The sequence below is a fragment of the Trichosurus vulpecula genome, chromosome 4 (genome assembly GCF_011100635.1).
Source record: "Trichosurus vulpecula isolate mTriVul1 chromosome 4, mTriVul1.pri, whole genome shotgun sequence".
Taxonomy (NCBI): Eukaryota; Metazoa; Chordata; class Mammalia; order Diprotodontia; family Phalangeridae; genus Trichosurus; species Trichosurus vulpecula.
In genome coordinates, this window is record NC_050576.1 from 37,779,322 (window position 1) to 37,806,531 (window position 27,210).

Below are 27,210 nucleotides of genomic sequence, written 5' to 3' on the forward strand. Positions count from 1 at the left end.
CATTTCCCTGCCTCAGCATAGCACTAGCTTTAGGGTTTGGAGCTTTGCCCTGAAGCTAAACTCTTCAGGAATCACAGCTGAGTTTTATTTTCAGCTAATTAGTACTTGTTTTCCAATTGGACTGGTCTCGCTCAATCTGGAAGATCACAGAAATTGTCTCTGGCTGTTGTCACAGCAGCGATGCTAGAAATAAACAAAATTGTAAAATATGGCTGTTCCTTTTTTCTTCTGTGTCTTCCTAATGCTTTTAGTCCAATCAGAGGAGCTTTTAAGTGTAGCCTCCTAAGGAACTTGACAGGTCTGGGCAAGCCTTAGCTGTTCTAGTTTAAACAAGAAGATAATTTGTTTATCAATCTCTGAGCTTTTTGGAAACTGACAAGCAAATTTAGTCACCAGGCAACCTCTGATTCCTTATAACCAGTTAGATATCATGCATCTTAAATTGAACAGATAACATCATAGGTTTTTTCTTCCTTTCTTTTCTTTACTATACCATTGAAAGGAGTAGGAAATACAAAAGCCAAAGGGCAGGGTGGTGTACTTGTTGAGGGAAGAATTTAGGCGGAATTTCGTTTTAGGCATGTTGATTTCCATATAGGAAGAACTTGACACACCTCCCACCCCCAAACCTTGAGGGGAGTAGGTCTATATGCCACATTTTCTGTGTCCCACATTCAGTCCCTCACGAATTCCTCCTTCGGTGCTTCATTGTGATATGGACTCTGGGTTCTCAAAGGCTAGGACAGCAGAATATAAGTGGTGGTAGGTTATACCATGGTGAAAAGGCTTCAAGTATCCCTCCAGCAACATACTGAGTGTGTTTTCTGAGAAGCTCATCACCAGCAGTCTAATCACTTGGAGGACTTTTTTTTTTTGTCCATAGCAACCATGAAACAAAGATACATACAAAATAGCTCTCAGTCCTATCTGAACCCTTGCCACCTCCATAGTGATGTTGGCAGTGGCAGAAAAGGAGACAGAAGGTGCCAAGAATCTTTCAGTTTTCAGACCATCTCCAAATTTTATTATGACTTTTGATAAGTCTAATTATATGATCCTTGTCCAATGAAGAACAACTATACATATTGTTGGAGGAGCTGAATCATATCAGTCTGGAAACCAGAGGAGATAAGGAAGTTGCTGCTTAATGGTACTCCTTGGAGAGGCAAAGAAACACATTGGTAGAGTGGATTTTCCCATATGCAAAAGGCAGCAGACATTAGTTTGTGAGATATCTGGTAACTGATCAGCAAGCATTTATTAAATCCTTACATTGTGCCAGGCACTGTGATCAATATTGGGGCTACAAAGAAAAAGCAAAAACAAGCCTTGCTCTCAAAGAGCTTACATTCTAATGAGGGCGATGATATGTATGTAAATAAGTATATATATATATATGTATATATATATATATATATGTATATATATATTTACATACACACATGTATACATATATGGAGTAGATACATGACAGCCTCAAAGGGGATGGAAGTTGGTCCTGTGACACTAAAACTCAGGAGAGAGAGTAGGACTGAATAGAAATATAATTGAATCTAGGGGGAATTTATGAGATCACTAGATGAGAGAGCATAGAGAGAGAAGAGGAAAGGGGCCAGGACAGAGCTTTGGGAGATAATGAGTTAGTGGATATCACAGGATAAAAATCTAGCAAAGGAAAGGAGGCTTGAGAAGGAACAGTCAGGTAGGAAGAGGACCACGGAACATCAGTGTCACAAACACCCAGACAGGCGTACTTAAGAGGAGAAAGTAGTCAACAGTGCCCAGCTTCTGCAAAGAGGTCAAGAAAGATTAGTGCTGAGGACTACTGGTATTTTTGGAGAGAGTGATTCCAGTAGATCAAAAGCCAGATTGCAGTGGATTTAGAAGAAATTAAAGTGAGAGGAAGCAGAGACTTTTCTTTTTTTTCTTTATGTTTTATTGATGCCTTTTATTTTTATACCAGTCATTTCACAATAAGCCACTCCCCCACTCTCCATCCTGACAATGACACAAAAGAACAATTATGCAGCCCCAACACAACCACCACATCTGAGAATGTGTACAGCATGCCACACTAGTAGTCCTCAGCTTCCTTATGGATAATCATGTTTCAATCATCTGTGCTTTGGGAATAAGCTTAGTCTTTTCAATTCATCAGAGTTCAGTTGGTTTTTAGTGTTTTTTAAAAAATGTATTATTGCTGTTGTTCTGGTCTGCATCATTTCTTCAGTGGAAGCAGAGATTTTTCAAGGAACTTTTCTGCAAAGGAGAAGTAGGAGACAGAATGATATCTAGTGAGGATGGTAGGATTAAATTGGGATGTTTTTAAGGTTGGGGAAGACATGATCATATTTGTAGGTGCCAGGGAAGGCACCAGTAGATAACAAGAGATGGAGGGGGGAGAGAGAGACAGACAGACGGATGGAGAGGGGGAGAGAGAGAGAGAGAGAGAGAGAGAGTATCATAAAATTCTGCTGGGCTAACTAGAAGGGGCTAGAATCAAAGGTGGACTGGTGCTGGCCTGTATTTAGGGAGTGGTAAGAAATAGATTAAAGACCAAGTGGCTGAAGGATGGGAAGAGAGAGGAGAGATTCAAGAAGGGGCTAATCAGTCGTAGTCAATATATTACCTTCATATGTAATATGAAATCTCTTCCTTTCCCCCATCTCAGTCTTATTCAGGCTCATCTTGGATGCCTTCCTCTTCAGGACTTTGCTTTGACACAAGACACAGCCAAGATTTTCAGAAGTGGCACGAGAATTACAAAATGTAGGATAAAGTTTAATATGATTTCTCGGTCCTTTTCATTAAACTAGAATACTATAATTTATGACCACAAAAATACCTCCCTCCTTTTAGGGTTGTCAGAGTGCCTGGCAGCACAAGAAAAGAAGTTCGCAGTCCTCTTAAATAGTTTAATTTTAGCTAAATGCTTTCGGGCTAAACTTTGGGAAAATTCTCTGCATGTATCCAAACAGCTGGAAAAAATTGGTAGGTATGAAATAAAAAAATAAGTTTGTAAATGAATATCAATAATTCATTTCAAATTACTGTTTTCAAAATCAAAAATAATGTATGTTTACTAGATTAAATGAGATATCTTAATTTCCTCATGATAATCTGATTATCATTTACCTTTATATAATGTGAAGTTACTTGGAAAAATTTGGAAAGGCTAAATAAAATACTTTTCCTTTTTCTTTTTTTCAAACCGAGACTAGATTTTGCATTTGATTTGATGCTATCTTTTGCTATGTGTATTTTGTTTTAACCCTAGTGACAAAGCACCCCACTCTTGGCCATACCTGACTGCATCAAATCTTGTTGTGTAGTTATGTCTCAGCATTCTCATTAGTAATAAAATATTGCTACTTCCTTGGAGTCAGAAGTCTTGAGTTCAAGTCCTATATATTAGTTTTGTGAGCCTGGATAAGTCATCTGATCTCCATGAATCTCAGCCTCCTAGGTTATTGGCTTGTATCTATTAAAGGCCATTGAGCCAGAAAAGGGGGAGGGGAAGAATCAATTAAACATAACAAGAACAAAAAGGAACTTCATTAAAAATATGTTGTTTTCTTTTACAACAGATGATATAATATTCAGTAAATATAATAAATAAAACTATATTTTGTTCAGTTAGGTAAGGAAGATAGAGGGATTAGTAAGAAAGGGAAGAGGATAAATTAAAAGTGGGAGGAAACAGAAGCATATTGACAGAGAGAGGCGCTGTATGGAGACATGTGCATAGGATAAGACAACCACAGGCAGAGCTAAAGATAGAGACATCTACATAGAGGAAAACAGGTGCGCAAAGAGAAAGAAAAAAGTACAGAGAGTGACACAGAGAGGAGACATATGGATCCTTTGGAACAATACTACCGTCTTTTGAGCTCTTAGATATCACCACTTCAGACTAAAAATGATGTTGCATTTTCTCTCTCACAGGCATTAATTCATCATCTTCTAATACTCTCTCCCTGTTAATGATTAAAATAGTCTCCCTTCCCTACTGAAAAATGAAACCAAATATATTTTACTATTAAAAATAAAAGTGAATAATACAAGAAAATTTTGGTCATAATTTTGCAAAGAATTTAATCACCCACTTGAAAATTTTTCACAATTAAAATAAGCTTTATCTCATTTTTCATTCATATACTTATTAAATGTTGATAGAATGGATTTTATTGGAAATAGTTGATTTAAAAACTATCTTCTGTTTAATTTTCCACAGGTGTAACATTGTCAAATGCAATGGTAAATGCAGGTCTGACTTCCTTTAAGAAAATAGAAGATATCAATGCTAGAGAACTTGAACTGGTATTTAATATTCATTTATTCTGAATGCTATTTGGATGCCACCCAAATATAACTTTTATATTTTTATTTCTTTTAAAAATACATCCCTCTAGGCTAATTTCTACAAAATATTTTGAAATTTTCTAGTTTTATAAGTGCTAAATACTATTAAAACTTATGTCTATGAACAGTATTCTCCTTAGAAGATTTTCAGTATTTTAATCAAACGTAATGATGTTAATATTTTCAGATTTTAAATAGACATCCTCCTTTTGGAAACCAAATCAAAGAAACTGTGATCTATCTGCCAAAATATGAACTTGAAGTTGAGCAGGTATATTCCTTTTTTTCTTAAATCTTTTTCATTTTCTGTTTCTTTAAAAACAATAGCCAAAACAAAAGAGCCCATATTAAAGTGTGACTTAATAGGGGAATGCCCCAAATCCTGCCAAGGCCACAGTAATGTAGCTTTTCTTAGCACAGCTGTGAAGCCAAGCATGAGAATTATTTCACTTTTAACACTTTTGTGACTGTATTTTTTTTAAGATTTCAAAATATAGTAACACAGTCGCTGAAATCTTAGTGACTGTCTTCCTAAGAAACTTTGAGCAACTTCAGACTAAAAGAACAGCACCAGATTCTCACTATGTGACGCTGATAATAGGAGATGCAGATAACCAAGTGGTTTTCAAACATAAACTTATGTAAGTAAAAAATTTCAGATTATATTTTTTAAATAATATGATTTTTAAGAAAAACATGTACCTGGCAAAAAGAATGGGAAGTAAGATTGTTGTGGAAACTATTAAATCGCATACTCTTGATTCTACAAGTGAATTGCTCAATTTGACTCCTAAAGGAGATTTCAGAGTGATAAAATTTTATTCTGTTGTTTCTGATTATCCCAGACAGCAGTTGTGTGGTTATCAGCTGAATAGAGAATGGAAGGCCATTACTGTGGCCTGCAGTACTGAGAGGATGCTCATCTCCTTGCCCCTAGGAGCTATTAGAGCAAAATTTCTTGTCTTTCACTGCTCTGTTCATTTAAGGCCATCCAGTGACTATTGTTAGTACAAAATCCTCCTTACCCAACTCAGGATTTGTCCTGTCTTCTCCACACTGAAATCTGACACCCTACCATAACCTCTGTGTAGAATCTAGACAAAATATATCTGGTGTTTTAGCATCCACTGCTGCTGAACATCCAGCATACCATTTTTTATTTCAGTCATTTACCCTCAAGTTTTACCCTTAAGGGTAAAGAAAGGAAATGACTTTGACAAGGGAATTCCTTAGCTGTTACCATGTTCATGGACCCCAACCCTGAGGAAGGCACCTTCCAAATATGAGTCAGATGCGAGAATCTTGAAGGTTTTGTACTAACTGGCAAGCTTGCTTACCTGCCCCCTTGTGTCCCTATTGAAGACATTCCTGTATTAATTTCTGAATAGTATCTTAAAATTCCATGATGACTGTCTTTGAGAGGACAACACAACTGGTTAGTTTAGTGTTAGGCTTAAATAGTTTAGTGGCCTGTGCACAGAACAACACGTTGCTTGACAGAATTTTCACTTTTTAACCAGTTGTGACATTGTGTAGACCCAGTAAGTCTCATCAGATTTTTAAAATAAGAAAGTAAATGTGATTACCATAATTAGAAATTACATTTTACAAGTTTGACAAATGTTGCTGTTTATAAAAGTCTACCTTTGCTCAAATGAGCTCTTCCCCAATATCCACTAAAGTCTCTTTTATCTACCTGAAATACGTAAAGAAATACTGCATTGTGATGTAGTTATTTTCATGCATCACGTCTTCTCTGTTGACTTATAAATTCCTTGGAGATAAGGGCCCTTGTTTCCCTCATTGGTGACTGTTATCAGCACCATACAAATGAATGGGCATGGAAAGAACCAGCTCTTTCAAATTGCGGTGATATTTTTTAAAGTTTGGTCACTGAGTCCCTTATGGTAACCACATATTCGAGGCTGACTAACTAGCAAGGCCGCAAGACCTCGTTCACGAGCCAGTCTGACACGTCGATGCAACCATGTCCTTAGAGGTAAGAAAGGGAGGGGGTAAAGTGTATGCGCTTGCTGCCATTTCCTCCATCCCCAGGAAAGGAGAAAGCTGCTTATGAGAGTGCTGCAGGTAACTTCACTTAGAAACATTTCATTCTCTGGTCATTAACTTGTATTTCATTCAGCGATTACATCTTCTGCTTAAAAATATGCTAATATGTATTTCAGGGATTCTGTTTTGCTAAAAACCGGAAATTGGACCAAAAAAATTGATGTTAAAAGAGCTCTTCAATCTGAAGAACTTAGCATTAATCTAATTAGTTCTGAATATGGTAAGTTAATTGAAATAAAAAAGATATAATTAATTTCAAGTTTGACAAAATAAAGTATTTTTATGTTGAGACATAAAAACAATAAATATGACATCATTGTAAAAATATTGTATTTAGCTCTCTGCATTAAATTAATTAGGCAAGAATAACCAAAGCGTCAATTAAATTCACCACCTAAAAATGAGGCTACACCCAAGATAATCAAGTTCTAATTGCTGTGACAATTTTGTTTGGATTTCCTTATTTTTAGGTGCATACAATTTTTTCTGTAATATTGAATTTTTATAGTTTCAGTTATTTGGTTTACTTGGTTCTTTAATTCTTCTAGCTATGTTGAAATGATAAAAATAAATAAATGATTTCAAATAAAATATCGCAAAATGTTCTTACCTTCTCACCTTATAGTAGGACTTGATATTCAACAGAAGTTTACAGCCTTTTACTTAGGACCCAACAGACTTGAAAATCAAATAGTTATGCAAAGAAATTTAGAAACAGAGACACATTCAAGATATTCAGATGGCTCTCCAAGAGAAGATGCTAGTACAGGTAAATGACAGTATCTTTACCAACTTTCTTTCTTTATGTTCCACATGCTTCTTTTAGTACAGTTTTCCTTGATGTTCTAAAGTTCTGAGTGCTTTGTCATAGTTCGTATTTTGGAGAATCAGCATGGTACAATATAGACCTAGATTTTGGGTCCAGAGTGAGCCTAAGTTCAAATATCTCCTCTCATACTAGCTTTTTGACCATAGACAAATCATCAAACCTTTCTGAACCTCAATTTTCTCATATATAAAATAGGTATGATAATCCCTATATTGAACTTATCTTACAAAGTTGTTGTGAATATCGAATAAGATAATGTATAAAAGCAGTGCTTTTCGGACTTAATGCCCTATATAAATGTCTCTGTTATTGTTCATTAGAGCATAAATATGGTTGGTGGGTTATAATCAATGTCTTAGTGCTGGGGGCTCTAGGTTAAGGATTTGAAACTTTGGAAAATTTATTTAGTGAAATTAATAGGAGCTCCCTGGTTGTATTCTGGCATACCACACATTTCTTTGTGGTTGGAAGATGATTAGTAAATTATTCAATGAGTAGAGAGGTAGGGGAAAGAAAATATGTTTAGAAGTCAGAAGGTCTGTGCTTGAGCCTGGCTCAGCTACTTCCTACACATGTCGATACAAGTTATGTCATTTCTTTGGGCTTCACTTTTCTCATCTTTAAGACTAAATTATTTCTAAGGTCCCTTCTAGCTCTAAATCTTATGAAACCTATGAATCAATGAATCTGTTGTAGCTGATATTTCTTGGGCAGCTATGAGAGCAGAGGTAAAGGATCTTGCATTCCTATACCATCCCCATAGGCCTTGAAATAGTATTCCTGATTCAGTCACACAGAATGAGAGACACTGGCTTCAAAGCACATGCAGAGGGGTCTCCACATGGGGGCAATCCAGCTTATATTGGAAGCTTTTAGCATTAATGATACTAGCAGCTCATTTTGTTCCCTCTTTGTTAAGAAAAAAATTTTGTTTCGTGTAAATAGAGCATGCCTCTCTTCAGAGATCTTAGTAGTGTTTTCCTAAAGGCTCTATTACCACTTGTTCTTCCTCCTACTGAGGTGAAGGAGTTCATTGATAGTGATGGGAAAGTGCTAGGATCGCACCTGCCATCAAACTGACGTAACTATTCACCTTCTTTCTCTCTGGACCATGAGGGCAGCAAGGCCTTATAATGAAGGAGAGTAGTCGCAGGGATAAGAGGCCCCTGGAGGGGCAGCATCCATTAAAGCAAGTGTACCCAGATCTTTCTACACTTGCCCCTTTTACTTTAGAGTAGAAATATTTTCTACTTTTCTTTCTTCTCTTCCTAAAAGAAAAAAAAAACTCATCATTTAGGATGGGGTGGAAGATTTTTTAAATGGCCCATCTAGGGAGAAGGGCAAGGGTGCCATGAATATACTTTCTGGAACAAGGACCCATAGCAAATACTATGATGGAGATGCTCTTAGCCCAACTCTGAGGAAAATAGATTAAAAAAACCTATTTCTGATCAGAAAGAGGCTACAGGTATGGAAAGGGAAGGGCCTTTCTGGATCAGAGGTCATTACTTAATGTGACCTAATATTCCTAAAAAAAATAAGGATGACTTCAGTGTGTCATGGAAATATCTGATCTGGGATCTGACCCACACCTCCGAGGGAGATGGAATTCAGCCTTTGTAGAGAACAGGAAGAAGTCCATGGAAGAGTCTGAAGAAGGAGCTCGCTTTTTCCCTTGCCTAGTTCCCAGAAGGGAAATTATGTCTATTTGCTACACCTCAAATATTGGTAGGCTAGAGGGATGATACCTTGGGACTCAGCTTTAATGCCACTTTCCCCATCAGTCTCAAGGGAAGGCTAATACTTAGTTTGTTATCACTAGCTTAGCTCTCTCCCATCAAATACTGGTAACAAAAATTACCACCTTGAATAGTTGGTAAATCTCCTTACCAATGAAAGCTGTAAACAGAAATCAAGGAAGGTATGCACGTTAGAATAGATGAATGAATACATAAGAATAAGTGAGGTCTTCACTTGGCTCCAGCAAGGAGAGATTTCATCTCTCCACTCTTGGCCATCTCTTGAATTATAAAGGATATGTTGAGAGTCTGGCTGCCCACACATCTGTGGCTTTATGGAAATGACCTATCAGTATTTAAAAGTCCATGTTTGTCTCTTAATCACCTCTCTCCAAGTTTCTTGGGTTTCTTGATTTTCCTTAAGTATGCCAGCCACGGTATCCTGGGTCCCGAGCTCTCTCAGTCAACCAGGAATCACATCCCTTTACATGCATGCCCCAACCCAGTGCTGTCCTATAAGAAAACCACCCACAAGGGGACAGAGGTGTCATATAAACCTTTCTTTGGCAGGAGACAATGTTGTCTTCTCTGCTTCAGTATGTTTGGGTGTGAAACACTCATCTTTTTCACACATAGCTTCTTGATAGTGACTACAAAGTCAGAATTCACACTGCTTTGTGTCTGTGCTAAAGGCCTCATTCCTAAAATATATAAAGAACTGAGTCAAATTTATAAGAATACAAGTAATTCCCCAATTAATAAATGGTCAAAGGATATGAACAGGCAGTTTTCTTCAATTAAAGTCTATAGTCATATGAAAAAATGCTCTAAATCACTATTGATTATAGAGAAATGAAAATCAATACAACACTTAGGTACCACATCTCACCTGTCAGATTGGCTAACATGACAAAACAGGAAAATTATAAATGCTGGAATGTGAGAAAATTGGAACACTCATGCATTGTTGGTGGAGTTGTGAACCAATCCAGCCATTTTGGAGAGCAATTTGGAACTGTGCTCAAAGGACTATAAAAATGTATGTACCCTTTTGACTCAGCAGTACTGCTTCTAGGGCTGTATCTCAGAGAGATCATAAAAATGGGAAAAGGACCCAAATGTACAAAAATATTTATAGCAGCTCTTCTTGTGGTGGCAAAGAATTGGAAATTGAGGGGATGCCCATCAATTGGGAATGGTTGAACAAGTTGTGGTTTATGAATGCAATGGAATACTATTGTGGCATAAGAATGATGAGCAGGTGGACTTCAGAAAAACCTGGAAAGACTTATATGAATTGCTGAATGAAATGAGCAGAACCAGGAGAACATTGTACATAGTAACAGCAACATTGTGCAATGACTGACTTTGATAGACTTAGTTCTTCTCAGCAATGCAAGGATCTAAGACAACTCCAAAAGGCTCATGATGAAAAATGCCGTCCACACCAGAGAAAAAACTACTGAATGCAGATCCAAAGCAGACTATTTGATCTCTCTTTTTTTGTTTCTTCTTTCTTGTGGTTCATCCCATTGGTTCTAATTCTTCTTTACTACATGACTAATGCGAAAATATATTAAATATTAATGTATATGTAGAGCCTATATCAGATTGCATACCATCTTGGGGAGGGGGGAAGGGAGGGAGGCAGAGAAAATCTAAAACTCAAAAGCTTGTGGAACTGAATGTTGAAAAGTAAAAATAAATTAATTTTAAAAAAGAAAAAAAATCAAACTGCTTTTCTTAGCATTTATAGCTCTTCACCATGAGGCTTTGCCTCATTTTCCTGACTTCACATATTACTCCCCTCAGTAGATGCCTTACTCTAACCAAACTGGACTGCTCAGCATCTCTAGAACATGTCTTTGTACTTTCCTATCTTCATGCCTTCATTTGTACTTGTTAATAAACTTATTTTGTGATTCTAATAACTATATCCTTTTCTGAGTAGTGAGAGAAATTAATAGTATACTCTTATACAAATAACTAATTATTAATTCGTGATTCACCCTTTCCCTTTTATTTCTGTTAAGGCCCATCTCCTGAAAAGGTCAGCCAATCTCTGAAAGCTGAGTGTTGAGATTTGCTTCTAGTCACATTTGCTTAGTAACATGCTCATTAACTAGGGGTGCAGGACTTCACCCAAATGGGAGACCTAATTTCTGTTTAGAGTATAAGCAGAATCCAGTCTGGGTGAGCATTTGCCTGGGGGAAGAACCTTCTGTCCTTGATCTCCATTAGAGAACTAACTAGAGAGGTCCTGATGGAAATGGCTACCTGTCCAGATGTCTTGAGACTGCTGCGTCTCATGATGAAGCTCAGCTGGAGGAGCTGTAGCCTTTTAGCCCCGCTTCCTAATTAAATGTCCACCAATCAGGGTTAATTTTCCCTTGTAAGGGAAATTCCTTTTGAGAATGGATTTGGGGTGTTTCAGAGTCTCCCTTGGCGTCTTTGGTTACTGAGAGAAACCACAATTTATTGATTACTGGCTTGCCTAGTTAATAAATTGATTATTAATTATGCAGAAACTCTGCCTCTTGGAGTTTTCATTCATCACAGTAGGGAGAAGGTGGATATAATGGTACTTCCTCTACTCTTTCTTCTTCACTACCATCATTCTTGCCATCCTTTTATTAGATTGACTCATGAAATAAGGTCTTTGTCAGTGGAGAATATGTGGTTGCCTTTGATTATGCCTAGGAGGACTTTCCCTCCTCCCATCTACCCAGCTCAAATACCACCTCCTCACTGAAATCTTCCTTGTCCTCCCACTCATTAACACTTTTCCTCTCAGACCCCACTTTTCATAGATTATTGTGTATCATAGATGATCATTATGTATGTTTGTGACTTATCACCCCATCTAGATAATAAGCTCCATGAGCACTAGGACTGTATCTAAGCTGGTTAACAAGCATTTCCATAAATGCTTGATAACCTCTCAGCTAAAGTTTTTATTTCTCTTTTGACTTAGCTCAGTGCTCTGCACATAGGAAGAGCTTAATGATTTTTGAATGAAAGAATGAAAGCATGAATTTCCTGAAATATGACTGCCAAGTTGAAGAATGAATGACCTTGGCATGTTTGAACATATCTAGAAGACCAAGGTGATGGAGGACTAAAACTATGCACACCAAGATCATCTGAAGGAACTTAGGAAATTTAACCCAGAAAATATGCTCAGAGTTCTCAAATAGAGGAGAAGTTAAACTCTTTTTGCTTCCTCTCAGAGTAGAACCAGGGCCAGTGGGGGAAACGACAGGAAAGATTTCTAGTTAAGATAAGGAAGACGTTCCTGACTATTAGATGTTTCTCATAACTTTGTGAAAATATCTTTCCAAGTCAAATCACCAAGAATTTATTAAGTGCCTGCTATGTGTCAGGCACCGTGCTAAGTGCTGGGTATCCAAGGAAATGCAAAAGGCAATCCCTGCCCTTAGGGAGCTCATAATTGGACAGGGGAGACAACAGGCAAACAACCTGTATAAGCAAGATATAGACAGGACGGATTGGGGATCATCTCTGAGGGAAGGCACTTGTATCAAAGAGGATCAGGAAAGGTTTCTTGCAGAAGGTAAGATTTTAGCCAAGACTTGAGAGAATCCAAAAGATGGAGATAGGGAAGGAGAAATTCCAGACATGGAGGAACAACCAGAGAAAATGCCCAGAGTCAGGAGATGGAGTATTGTGTGTGAAGACTATGAAGAAGGCCGGTGTCTCTGTGGAAGGAGTATGGTCTAAGAAGACTGGAAAAGTAGTAAGGGGCCAGATTGTGCAGGGCTTTAAAAGCCAGAGAATTTTATTTTGATCCTGGAGATAATAGGGAGCCACTGGAGTTTATTGAGTAGGAAGGGTGATGTGGTCAGAACTGTGCTTTAGGGACATTAGTTTGAGACCTGGATGGAGAATGGACTGGAGTGGGGAGGGACTTGAGGCAGGCAGACCCACCAACAGCTATGACAGTAATCCAGGTGTGAGGTGAGGAGAGCCTGCACTAGGCAATGTCAGTGGTGAGAAGAGGGTATGTACAAGAAATGTTCAAAATAGAATGGGCATCACTAGGCAATAGATTGGATGGGGGTGTGTGTGTGTGTGTGTGTGTGTAAGAGAGAGACAGGGAGGGAGAGAGGGGGAGGGAGGAAGAAAGAGAGAGAGAAGAAAAGAGAAGAGAGAGGAGTAAAGGACGACACCTTGCTTACAAGTCTGGGTGACTGAGAGGATGGTGAAGCCTTTGACAGTAATAGGGGTATTAGGAAGGGGGAAGATCTGAGGAGGTAAAAGATAAATGAGATCAGTTTTGGACATGTTGAATTTAAGATGTCTACCAGACATCCAGTTTGAGGTATCCAGTAGGCAGCTGGAGATTTGAGTCTGGAGGTTGGGAGACAGGTTAGGGCTGAATAAGTAGATTTAAAAATCATCACTATAGAGATAATTATTGTATCCACAGGAGCTTATGAGCTCTCCAAGTGAAATGGTATAGAGGGATAAGAGAATAGATCCACAGCAAAGCCCTGTGGGACATGCAGGCATGATCTGAATGAAGATCCCAGAAAATAAGACTGAGAGGGAATAGTCAGACCTGTAGGAGGAAAACCAGGAGAGATCAGTGTCATGAAAAGCTAGAGAAAAGAGAATGTCAAGGAGAACAGGGTGATTAACAGTGTCAAAGGCTGCAGAGAGGACAAGAAGCATGAGGACTGAGAAAAATCCATTAGATTTGGCAATTAAGAAATCATTGGTAACTTTAGAGAGAGCAGTTTTGGTGTCATTAGAAACCAGGCCACAGAGAGTTAAGACAGTGAGAAGAAAGGAAGTGGAGGCAGCTATTGTTGATGGCCTTCTTAAGGAATTTACCTGCAAAAGGGAGGAAGAGAAATCTAGGATGATAGGTAGCAGGAATGGATAAATCAAGTGAGGGTTTTTTTAAGAATGGAAGAGACATAGGCATGTTTGTATATGGCAAGGAAGCAACCAGCAGGGAGGGAGAGACTAAAAATAAGTTATAAAGTAGAGATGGCAAAGGGGCAATCTGCTGGAGAGGACGGGGTGAAATGTGATCACTTGTGCAGAGAGAAGAATGCCTTCGTAAGTAGGGCCACCTCTTCATGTGACATAGGGGTGAAGGAGGAAATGGAGGTGGATGGTGTCTTCAGTGTGAGATGAGGAAGAGGAGAAAAGAGGGAGGGGAATGGCCTCAATGTTTTCAGTGAAATATGAGGCAAGATTCTCAGTTGAGAGAGGGTAGGAAGGGAAGACGTGATCAGTTTGAGGAAGGACAAAAAGTGTATGAAAAGCTGTTGTAGTGAACGAGACAATGAATTAATTAGGGAGATGCAAAAGGGTTGCCTTCTGCAATGAGGGCCCAGGTGAGATTATGTAACATAAATGCGTAGTGGGCCCAGTCAGCATGCTTTTGTGATTTTCCCTTTGTTTAGCATGTATAAGAATGAAAACAGTGGATGGTGGCAGTAATTCAAGGCTGAGGTTTGGCAGAGCAAGATTGGAGACTGTGTAAGGAGGCAAGGGACTCAAGAAAAGAGGACAGTTAGAGGTGAACTGAACCAGTTCATCAGTGGCCAAGATGGGGAGGGGAGGAGAGTATAACCAGTGTGGTATGAAGGCCTGGGAAAGAACCGAGGGATGCAAGGGATGGAGGTTAGATGTGAGGAATAGGAATGACATCAGATTATGATCCAATAGATTCATCAGCATGAAGAACTTTATCACTGTTGGGGCACTTAGCAGGAGGTGTATACATAGACAGAGGGTGACGATGTAAGTTCACTTTGATGGGATAATATCCAAAAAATAAATGTTTGCTGTTGTGGGCTGGTTGCTTGGTTGAACTTTCCAGAGTGGTAATCGGTTGAAATCACTTTACAGAATTACCATCTTGTATGGAACAGAGGTGGAGTAGAAGAGATGGCCACAGGGAACTGGGAAGTGAGGGTGTTTGAGGAAATATCAATATATATCTTGTAGTCCCCTCGTATGAGGTCTGGAGTTGGACTGTGGAAGGGGTGGGTCGCTCTTGGATGGGGCATTGGGTTGGGAACAAGGGATCAGACAGTGCAGAGCGGGGCAGAGGGCACATTGGGGTTCAGGATCACTTGGATGGGGAGGGTGCGAGTATGTTAATCATTGAGGAATGGGTTCCACTAAGTTATCATAGTCCTTAGGGAGTCAGACAGTTAATGTGGAGGTGGAGCAGGCTGGTTGTGCAGAGTGAGCAATGAGAGCTGGGCTTTCTCACCATGTAGAAGGTTCCAGGCAGGAACTCACCAATCAGTAAGTTGAGTAGGTTCATCAGGAGGGAAGTAGGGAGAGGGAGGCAACTGGTGTGGGGTTGTAGCAGGAAAAAGAGGATTCTGGAAGGGCCAATGAAATGGCTGGTCCAGGTAAGGGTCCTCCTTCCAAGGTGCTTGACTTCAACATGCTTGGTCACAACTACAAATGATCATATTTTTATAAAGTTTATTAAAAAAATTTTATTATTTACAAGTTATATCACCATGAAAGTCACTGTAAAGAGAAAAAAACTTAGTTTTTTTTTTTTGCCTGATTCCCAAATAATTGAAAATTTCAGCTTTAAGCTTAGGCTTTTAACAAAGCATATCCAAGAAATATGTACTTTGCTAGATTTGAAGAAAATTGATTTGGAATTTATAAAGTCATTAGCATTTTAAATGCCATTCTGAGCATGAAAATTTTATATACTTAAAGAACATGTAAGGACAAGATCATTATTTGTGCCTCTTGGAAGTGTGCACATTTAAATAGCGGCCGAGAGGCTGTCTGCCTTCCTTTATGCTTGCTGGTGCTGTGTGTTAACTTGCCAATTCAAGGATGCCACCCGTGTGATCCTTTACTGTTTAAGTACACACTACTGTGTTAAAATGTTGCATTTTAACACAAAGTTAAGAGGGTATGAGCTCTTTTTCTTTTATTAAAACAAGAATGCAAAAATAAAGTGTTCAAACCTGTCAGAAAAAAACTCAAAGAATTGCACAGAGCAAGACTTTAAAAATACGAAAAACATGAACTCATGTCATTTGTGCACAGACACACAGCTCTGAATTTCTGATTAGTCTGCAGACGTAAGTGTATCAGGGATGCCCGAGGTTCTCGTTTTTTGTGGAAAGTTTTTATTTTGATCCTTTCCCACAGCCTGAGGAAGCTGGCTCCTGGCAGTACTCTCTTCCTCCTTGTGGCTCTGAGTATTTGCTCGGAAGACACTTGTTCACTAATAAATTCATTTTATTTTATTTTACATATTTGCAGCTAGGGCTCTTAAAATATAACATGTAAATTAATGTAAATTCATATTCACATTATGCAAAACTATGGAAATGTATGTTCCCAAATACCCTGAAAAAATCTGTTAGCTTTAAACTATACCTAAGTTTACAGTTTGAGTTAATATTCTCTGAGCACCTTAGTTTTCCAGTTATTGACCTCTATCAATTTATATTAGTAATCAAACTGATCCAGTGAAATCAGGAAAAAAAAGATGTATATTTTCCAGGTTCTCTCCTCTTAAGAAATAATGCCAGGATTTTGTGATAGCTCAGAAGAGTGGTGTAGTGGAAACAGCCCTAGTGTTGGAGGAAGAATAAATCAGCTCTGTTGCTTAATAACCTTGTGACCTTAATCTCTCTGAGCCTTAGTTTTGTTGTCTGCAGAATGGAAATGATAATATACATTCCATATCACAGAGTTGTTTTCTCTGCAGAAAGTACTCTTAAAATTCTGAAATATTGTGTACAACATATGCAAGTGATAAATATAAATTATCCTGTCCTGAATCCTAAATGCGTTTGTCAATTTTCCTGGATTTTTCCAGGAGGCTCCCAGAATCTTCAACAAATTCCTTGGGCCCAGGCCAAGTTATTTTTATCTCCTGAGAATAGCTATTTGAGTCACTATGCACCAGATTGAGTTAATATCTAGAATGACATTGTTTTCTGTATTCCTGTATTCTGGGAATTCCTCCTTGCCCTAGCTTCCCTCTCAGGGCAAAGGAACAGAGCCTCGGAGGTCATATAATATTAAAGCTGGAGGAGAGCTGAGAGATCATCTGGTTTATTCCCTTTTCTTTATAGATGAGGACACCAAAGCCAGAAAATATAGTGTCTTGCCTATGGTTACAGAGCTAATTACAAAAAGATCATGGATTAGAACTGAAAAGGCCTAATTCTCAGTCCTTTGTTTTTTCTACTATTTGCAAATAAGTTATAATTATTGCTTTACATAGTCTATGTCCTTGGTTGAACTGGGTTAATCAGGACCATGTTAAGACTGCTTATCAGAGACAGACAGATTCCTCAAAGGTCCCTAAAGAAAAGGTAAAAAATATGGGAGATGATGGAAATCATCTGTGTTCTATATAAAAGCTTCTTTATATATATAAAAGTTGTTTCTTTTTACAATATTTTGTTCTTACAAAACAAATTGGTATAAAATTAAAGTTTATGTTGACTTTGAATTTATTTGCATAGGTAGTGGGGAAAGTGAGCGAGCCACAGGTCCCAAATTAAGGTGAATCCCAGGATAAACATTAGATATTAGAGAGAAAGTGAAATTGGTAAATGTCAGAAAAGGTAACTCTTTTGATTAATTTCCTTACTAACAAAAATTTATACATTATGAATTGTAGTAGCTAATGATAGCACACCTTCCTACTATAATCCATCCTAAAATGTGATTTGGAGACATGTTAGTAAAGAGATTAAGACAACTTCCTAGATGTGTAATCAAGATAAAATAAACCATCAATTTTTAAATTATGAAGAAAAATGAGAAATACAAACAGACAAGTGGTGGTTGTCGTGTATTATGTAAGAAGGAGAATGTAGAGCAAGAATTTTTCAGGCTTTAGCACTGCCCAATGCTTTATTATAGGATGAGGTGATACTAGATTCTGTACAGTGATTTCGACCCAGTGCAACTCTGGAAAGTTCAACCCAGCAACCAGCCAAGAACAACAAACATTTATTTGTTTGGATATTATCCCATCAAAGTCAACTTATATCTGCACCTTCTGTCTACATATACACCTTCTAACTGCCCCAATGGTGTTAAAATTCTTAAGAGTTACAAGTACCATTTTCCCATGTAGGGATATAAATAGTTTAACCTTATTGAATCCCTTATGTTTCTTCTTTCCTGTTTACCATTTGTGCTTCTCTTTGGTCTTGTATTTGAAAATAAAATTTTCTGTTCATCTCTGGCCTTTTCATCAGGAATGCTTGAAAATCCTCTGTTTCGTCGAGTATCCATTTTTCTCCTGAAGGATTATACCAAGTTTTGCTGGTTTTAATCCTAGCTCCTTTGCTTTCTGGAATAATTGTATTTCAGGCCATCTGATTCTTTTACGTAGAAGCTGCTAAATCCTGTGTAATCTTGACTGTGGCTCCATGACATTTGAACTATTTCTTTCTGGCTGCTTGTAGTATTTTCTCCTTGAATTTGGAGTTCTGGAATTTGGTTATGATATTCCTGGGAATTTTCATTTTGGGATCTCTTTTAGGAAGTAATTGGTAGAATCTTTCACTTTCTATTTTGCCCTCTGGTTCTAGGACATAAGGTCAGTTTTCCTTAATAATTTCTTGAAAAATGATGTCTAGGCTCTTTTTTTGATCATGGCTTTCAGGTAGTCCAATAATTTTTAAATTATTTCTCCTAAATCTATTTTGTAGGTGAGTTGTTTTTTCTAATGAGATATTATCCATTCTTTTCTATTTTTTCAGTCTTTTGATTTTGTTTGTTTCTTAATGTCTTATAAAATCATTAGCTTCCACTTGCTCAATTCTAATTTTTAAGGAATTATTTTCTTCAGTGAGCTTTTGGAACTCCTTTTCCATGTGGCCAATTCTACTTTTTAAGGAATTGTTTTTACCAGTGAATTTTTGTACATCTTTTCCCATTATTTTTGTGCTTCGTTTACCAAGCTGTTGATTTTTTTCATGATTCTCTTTTATTACTCTCATTTGTTTTCCCAGTTTTTCTTCTACTTATCTGATTTGATTTTTAAATTCCTTTTTGACCTCTTCCAGGAATTCTGATTGGGTTTGAGATCAGTTCACATTTTTTGAGGCTTAGTGTCTAGGCATTTTGACATTGTTGTCTTCCTCTGAATTTGTGTTTCCATTTTCCCTGTCGGCATAATAATTTTGTATGGTCTGGTTCTTTTTTTGTTTCTTGCTCATTTTCCCATCCTCTTTCATGACTTTTAAAGTTGGGTTCTGCTTATGGGGCATAGGGGGCATTGTCCCAAGCTTCTTGTGCTGGGGGCACAGGGCTTTGCAACTGTCCTGCTGCACTAGAGTCCTCACAAGCCTCACAGATGGCCTGTTATGCTGGGGACTGCAGGGCCTAGGCGCTGACAGGCACCAGGGCTCCAAGGCCTCTCCATCGGCTTGCTGGGGTAAGGCCTATTGCTGGCTTGCCTGGATGCCTCCTTTAATGGACTATTTTCCCCTTTTACCCAAGACTTTTCCAGACAACCATCTAAGTTGTCTTGGGCTAGAATATTGTTTCACCCTGCCCTTTTCTTGGTTCCGCCACTCTAGGATTCATTTTGAGGCATTATTTTATAGTTGTTTAGAGGTGAATTTGGGAAAGTTCAGGTGAGTTCATGCCTTACTCTGCCATCTTGGCTCCACCTTTCTCCCGGACATTTATTAAGAACTTTTTGTGTGCCAAGCACTGTGCTAAGTTCTGGGAATGTAAAGAAAGGCAAAAGACAGTCCCTGCCCTAAAGAAGCTGACAGTCTAAAGGAGGCGATAACATGAAAACAACAAAGAACCAAACGTGAGGGTCTTCAAGTGTGGGCCCAGTCACAGATTATAATTATGTCATTCTGGGACTAGCCTAACCAAGTTTAAGGGGGTTCATCACTAGGTTGGACACAGAGTAACAAATGTTTTAGCCATAGCCACTCTTCAAGACTGTCTCCTGATGTGTTAGTTGAAACCCATGTCAGTGAAGAAAGGACCCAGACTGACAAAAACACTGATTGTTGAAGAATTGACATAGCATTGTCCCAGAGTGGGAGTGGAGAGGTAGAGCAGGGACAGAGTTGTCTGAGTGCCCCGTATGAATGCCTTATTTGTTTGACAATTATATCCCTAGGGCTGAGGATTATGACAATTTGCTGAATGTATTTCTTAAGGGCTTCCAACTTCCTTTTTTTTTTTTAATGTTCTCTATTCACCAAGCAACCTTCTGATCTTAATTTGGTTTTCCAAGTAAGTTTCTGTACTGGGAAGAGAATGTGGTGACAGGCCAGCACAAGTATCTTGTGTGCTGAGTAGTTATATTTCTAATTGCAAATTCATAAATTAGCTTTCTGAGTTTGAGTAGCATGAGCAGACCCAAGGGCAAGCTGACCACCGAAGTCCCAGCCTTTAGAGCTAAAGAATTCAATCTTGGACCTGCAGTCACCCTATCACAATAATTTCAAAAAATGCTGCATCTTTTATCTGTCTAATAACAATGTGATGCTTACATGTTTTTGCAAACACAATATTTTCCAGATTTTTCCACTAACTTTCTTCAAATCTTGTTACTCCTATAATCATTTACTTTGTAGTGGCACATACTACATTACTTTGAAAATCTTTGCTTTAATTAAGCAACTTTTAAAAAATAACCTTTAAATCAATTTTCTACAGTTCTTATTTAAATAAGTAAAGGAATTTCAAGTCTTAATTTATCTTTCAAAGAGGTTTCTAAAGCTTATTTTGTACCCTTTGGCTCCAAATTTCTTTGAATAAACATTTCAGCTGTTAGCTAAGAAGCCACCAGTTTACTATCATGGACATTTGTTTTCTTCAGAATCATTAACATCTTGTCCTACTGCCTCTATCCTCCTGAGGTGCTAACTTTTATCATTATAAGAGAGGATGTCAAGGAGACTATCATAGAACCATGCTGATTAGATCCACTTATGTTATGTTACCTCAGATAGGCCCACATTGCCATAAGGCGATCCTTTGCTTGTTGCTCAGTCATTTCAGTTGTGTCCAATCCTTCATGACCCCGTTTGGGGCTTTCTTGGCAAAGATACTGGTGTGGTTTGCTATTTCCTTCTCCAGCTCATTTCACAGATGAGAAAACTGAGGCAAACAGGGTTAAGTGACTTACCCAGGAGCATATAGCTAGTGTCTGAGGTTGCATTTGAACTCGTACCTTCTTGAGGCCGGGTCCTCTATCCACTGTGCCACCTCCTTTTACATCTCCCTAATGAACTCATTGTCTCACCCACTATTCAGGCTTTTCAAACCCTTTTCATCTCTCCTTAAATTTCCCATGGCTCCTCTTTTCCCTACCCTCCCAACTAAGTATCTTGCCTCATATTTGACTGAAAAAGTTGAGGCCACTCGTGGAACGCTCTCCCTTTTCTTCTGCTCCTCATCTCACATCACCATTAGTTTCTGCCACTGTTTCCTCCTTCACCCCTTCCACATGAAAGGGCAGCCCTTTCTGCCAAGATAACCTCCTCCTCATCCACAAGTGATCCCATCCTATCCTGTCTTTTCCAGTAGATTTCCCCCTATATCATCTCCATTCTCTTTCATCTTTTGAATCTCTCTCCAATTACTGGCTGCTTCCCTACTGCCTACAAACGTGTCTGTGTCTCCCCCATCCTCAAAAAACTGTCTCTTGATCCATGCTTCCCTGCTTGCTGCAGTCCTGTATGTCTCCTGCCTTTTAGGACTAAGCTTCTTGAGAAGGCCATCTGCAATAGCTCCTTCCATTTTCTTTCCTCTCACTCTCATCCTCATCCTAAGCCTAATCTGGCTTCTGACATAAATCACTAAACTGAAATTACTCCCTTCAAAGTTACTAACAGCCTCTTAATTAAAAAAAAAACTAATAGCCTTTTCTCAATCTTTATCCTTCTTGACCTCCCTACAGCCTTTGATACTGTTGATCACCCCCTTCTCTTTGATCCTCTCTTCTAGGTTTTCATGACACTACTCTCTCCTGGTTCTCCTCCTCCATTTCTGACTGTGCCTCCTCGGTCTTCTTTGCTGGGTCTTTATCCTGGTCAGTCCTGCTAAGTGTAGGTGTCCCACAGGGCTCTGTCTTGGGTCCTCTTCTCTTCTCCCTCTAAACTGTTTCACTTGGTGATCTCATCAGATGCCTTTGATTTAATTATTAACTTCATGTTGACAGTCTCAAATCTGTTTATCCAGCCTTAACATCAATATAGACCTCTAGTCTTGCATTTTCAACTGCCTGTCGAACATCTTGAACTGGATGTCCAATAGACACCTCAAACTCTAATTGTCCCAAACTGACCTCATTATCTCACCCCAAACTTCCCCCTTCCTAACTACCCTATTATTGTCAAGGGTACCGCCATCCTCCCAGTGACCTAGACTTGCAACCTAGGTGTCATCCTTAACTCCTCACTTTCTCTCACCCTTCATATCTAATCTACTGCCTAGTCCTGTCAATTCTATGTTTGTAACATTTCTTGTATATGCCCCCTTCTGCCCTCTGATAACTGCCACCACCCTGGTGTGGGCCTCCTTCACCTCATGGCTGGACTGTTGCAAAAACCTTGTGGTTGGTCTGCTTGCCACAAGTCTCTCCCCACTCCAGTACATCTTCCACTCAGTTATTAAAGAGTGATCTTCCTAAAGCACAGGTCTGACCATGTCACATCTCCACCTCCCCAAACCCCTGTCTCCTACTCAATAAACTCCATAGACTCCCTGTCACCCCTAGGCTCAAATATGCAATTTTCTGTTTGGCATTCAAAGCCCTTCATGACCTCCCCCCTCCCTGTACATTTCCATTCTCTGATGCCTTTTATTCTCCCCTACCCTGCCATGGACTCCAATCTTGTGATGTTGGTTGGTCTTCTTCCTGTTCCTGGAACAAGACACTCCACCTCCAGACTCTAGGTACCTAATTTTCCCTAGCTGTTCCCCATGCCTCGAGTACTTTTTCTGCTTATCTGTGCCTCCTTACTTCCTTCAAATCTCAGCTAAAATTCCACCTTCTACAGGAAGCCTTTCCCAATCCCCTTCCCTCTAGTGCCTTCACTCTGTGGGTTATTTCCAATTTTTCCTGTGTATAGCTTGTTTGTACATAGTTATCTGCATATTGTCTCCCCCGTGAGACTGTGAGCTCCTTGAAACCTTTCTTTGCATCCTCAACATTTAGCACGATGCCTTGTACATAGTAGTTGCCTAATAAATGTTTATTGACTGAATATGTATACACATACACACACATACACCCCAGATTGAAAAAGCAGGCATTTCTTCCTTCTATTTTTGTACCCTTTTCCTTTTGCATAATCATCAACATCTCGGTTTATTAGCATTAGTAGCATACTTGACTTTAGCAAAGGAAGTTTTCTATTAATTCTGTGTTTCTGTGATGAAATGCCAAGTTTGTGCTCTCGTGACCACTTCTGTCACCTAAGGATATAACAACTTCTTCCAGTAGCCTATGGCCTCCAGATATAGCCCTTTCCCCTTTTCATACTCCTCCGCATGAATAAAGTACCCATATCCATAGCAACGCAAGCTCTAGCTGTCTGTCTTGACTGTGGCAAAGATAATTTTATTATAAGTTTAAAATTTTATCAGGTTAGAAATTATATTCAGGTAGTCAAATAAATTCACATTAAATGGATAGCAAGTGCAACTTTCTCCAGCTTAGGGGATTGGTCTTCAAGATGTCCAGATATAAGGGGATATGTGATAGAAGCCATATTCATAGAGCTTTGGATTTGGGTTCAAATCCTGCCTCTAATTCTTAGTACCTATATGTCTTGGGACATGTTATTATATAACCTCCCTGGGCCTCAGTTCCTCATAAATGTAAAAACGAGGAGATTGGATTAAATAGCCCCTTAAGTTCCTTCCAGGTTTAGATATCTTATAACATTTATTCCTGTAGATATATGATTTATGTCCATTGTTTGAGAAATAGTCCACCCAAATTTGGAGAGGCTTATTATCTGACTGTAAGGAAATGCATTTTGGACCCGCCATGACTCTCAAGGACCACCTGCTAAAGTAGACGTAATGTGGTCTGTATCAGTGGTGGAAAACGAAGTTCCAAATATTTAAAACATTAGGTACACATGATCATGGAATCGTAAGATATTAGATCTGAAAGAGACCTCAAAGATCATGTAATCCAAGGTCAGAAAGAAGAAATGAATGAAAATGCATTTATTTTTGGATGTAAAAACAATTTTTAAGTGCTTGCTGTTTTCTAGGCACTGCGCTAAGTGCTTGTGATTGTGTTTCAAATAGTCATTCAAGATTGCACAATGAATTACTTATAACCAACTTTGCTTTTGAATGTGAATAGAGTTGTTAAGCTGACGTTTGACAAACTTCAGTGCTTCGGGAGATGTTGAGTGTCAGTTGCCTTAATGACAACCTAGCCACAAATTAATCCACCTGGTCTAAAATTTCTCTGTTGTAAATAGCTTTTTTATAATCCCTGATCATTTTCACTGTTAGCACCCTAGTTGAGGCCCTTACTTTCACCTCAAAATGGGCCTTTCTACCATCAGTCGTTTCCTCTTCCAATGCATTCTTATACATCACTACCCAACTGACCTTCTTATTGATTGTCAAGGCCTGCTGTGCTTTTCTTGAGAATATTCTTGTAATACTGTATGAGGAAAATGGTAACATCTGAGGAAGACCAATACTCATAATCACTTTGTTTAATGAGTGTATAAAAGAAACACAATGAAAACCAGTAACATTAAATTAAGCATAGTAATAAATCCTTATGCTTCTTATCATTATCATTCTTCAGGAAGCACCTGCAACAGAAAGAATACTTGCAAAATATCTGGAAACAGAGACTGCCATCATCACTGTAAAAATAAAAATACGTGTGGACATGATTGCTGTGAGTTCCTTAGAATGGGATCATTTTAGGCTTTAAAATTTGACAATGGTAATATAATTTTAAATATCAAAATATAATGTTTATATTATGTTGAATATAGTCCCTATGTACAATTTTATTTCTTTTGTATGCAATATGAGAAAAGGTAACAATTAGATTTTGAGAAATTACTCTCTGTAAAAACATGTAAATGTGGCCTAAAGAATCCTAAATTTCTCTTCAAAGGTAAAATTGGAGTTGCACAAAAGTCAGAAATGAGAGAGTCAACATTTTCTTCCTATCTAACTGATTTAAGACACAGGGATGCCATTTCATCTGTTCCTCCAGTTAAACGCCTCAAGGTTAGTTTTCTGAACAATATCATATTGTTTAGTTCTGTTATGTATCAGTTAAATTACACATGCATATTCAGCTGTCTCTAGATTCTCTGATACAAACATCTCTAGTTCTTTTAGCCCAGCTTCAGATGGCATGATCTGCAGGCTCTCCACCATCCTATTTGCCTTCTTCTGGACCATCTCCAGATTATCAATGTCTTTTCTAAAATGTGGCATCCAGAATGGAATGCAATAGTACAGATGTGGTCTGACCAGGGCATACTATAGTGAGATTACCAGCCACCTCCCTAACCTAGACACAGTGCCTTTCTTAATAGTCTTAAGATTGCATTAACTTTCTTGTCTGCCATGCCATACTGTTGACTCTTATTAAGCTTCTAGTCCACTAAAACCCCCAGATCTTTATTAGACAAACTGCTATCTAACCATATCTCCCTATCTTGTACTTTAAAATTTTTTTTAATCAAAGTGAATTATATTACATTTAAACTTATCAGATTTAGCCCAGTGACCTAGCCTGTCAGTATTTTTTTGGATACTGACTGTTGTTCAGTATCTTGCTCCTACCCTGTTTGTTATCTTTAGGCACTTACCAATAAGAGTAAACTGTTAACTCCTATCTATATTTTCTTCTTTGGGCTCTATCTTCAATGGAACACTGAATTTAAAGGTATTATCTGGCAGGCCTTTTTCTCACCTCTGTATGCAAGTCCTTGAATAGTTCTAAAGGCTGACATTGAACAAAAACTCCTTTTCCAAGTGATCTGAGAGTTCCAACCAGATGAAAGAAAAGTCATTAGAATGTCACATTGCTGTACTCAGTGAATGAACTTCAGTATTGCCTCATGCTGTTTTATGAAGCTAGAGTTGAAGCAGTATATATCCTCTTGTGCAGCCAGAGAGTGGGATCAGGCTGATGGTAGAGGACTCATTTCTTTGCTAAGATGAAAAGAGATTGAAGGATTCACATCACAAGAGGCTAAAAGGAGGGATATGGTGACAGTTGATCCAGTACATAAAGTTTAAAGTAATTACTGCTTCCACCAGGACCAAACCACCTTGTTTGGCAGCACAAGATCATTTCATGGCAAACAGCTGTAGTTTTCCTGCTTTGTTTTGTATTCTCAGTTTTTCTTATTACTTTATAATGCCCAAGGATCTTCATTAAACCAGTCATCTGTTAAAATTTATTCATGTGTAACCAAGAGTGAATTTGTTTTTTCTTACAATAGATGCAGATAAATAAATCTCAAAATGTGGATCTTAAGAAATTTCGTTTTACTCCAAGACCTTTGCTTCCAGTTTTTCCAAGGTACTACTACTACTACTACTACTACTACTACTACCACCACTATACCATACTATACTATACTATACTATACTATACTATACTATACTATACTATACTATACTATACTATACTATACTTGGAAGTTGTATTTGAAAGGAAGCTCTCAACATAAATCTTTTTTCTTATAAGCACATAGTGTAACACATTAGACCAGGAGACATTTAACTTGAATTTAAGCACAGGCTCTTCTATATGACCATAGCCCCAATGCTTAATCTTTCTGGGCTTCAACGGCCTCATCCATAAAAAAATAAAATTGTTAGACTAGATGCTTCCCCCAAACCCTTCCCAACTCTAACATTCTGTGCTTAGAAGGAGTGTGCTCATTCGAGAAGAGAGTTGCTACCATGTGCCCTTAGCTCTCAATGTCCATTTTAAGGACATAGAGTAGTTCCAAAGGGCTTTTCTCCCAAAATACTGCTGTTATACCATCTTCAGGAATGCTAGACATGGTAGGCAAAACCATGAAGAAAGCAAAGTCTTCTCTGCAATCCCTTCCCCACTGTCAGAGCAGTGGAGCTCAGGTCTTCCCTTTCTGGCCAGGGATCCCCTAGGTTTCTTGCCGTCATTGTCCCCGTACCCCCTTTCATTACACTCATTTATCTTGTATCTCATCC

The 27,210-nt window shown here is 38.4% G+C and overlaps 1 protein-coding gene across 1 annotated transcript in view; it reads left to right on the plus strand.

Moving 5' to 3' along the window:
• HFM1 (helicase for meiosis 1) overlaps positions 1 to 27,210 on the plus strand; it is a 198,532-nt gene that overhangs the window by 52,991 nt on the left and 118,331 nt on the right. The window contains exons 23-32 of the mRNA XM_036755468.1: positions 2,672 to 2,769; positions 2,860 to 2,991; positions 4,235 to 4,320; positions 4,550 to 4,633; positions 4,846 to 5,003; positions 6,549 to 6,652; positions 7,058 to 7,201; positions 24,809 to 24,904; positions 25,130 to 25,245; positions 26,475 to 26,554. Of these exons, the coding sequence (XP_036611363.1) occupies positions 2,672 to 2,769; positions 2,860 to 2,991; positions 4,235 to 4,320; positions 4,550 to 4,633; positions 4,846 to 5,003; positions 6,549 to 6,652; positions 7,058 to 7,201; positions 24,809 to 24,904; positions 25,130 to 25,245; positions 26,475 to 26,554 (1,098 nt within the window). The remainder of the gene's footprint in view (positions 1 to 2,671; positions 2,770 to 2,859; positions 2,992 to 4,234; positions 4,321 to 4,549; positions 4,634 to 4,845; positions 5,004 to 6,548; positions 6,653 to 7,057; positions 7,202 to 24,808; positions 24,905 to 25,129; positions 25,246 to 26,474; positions 26,555 to 27,210) is intronic.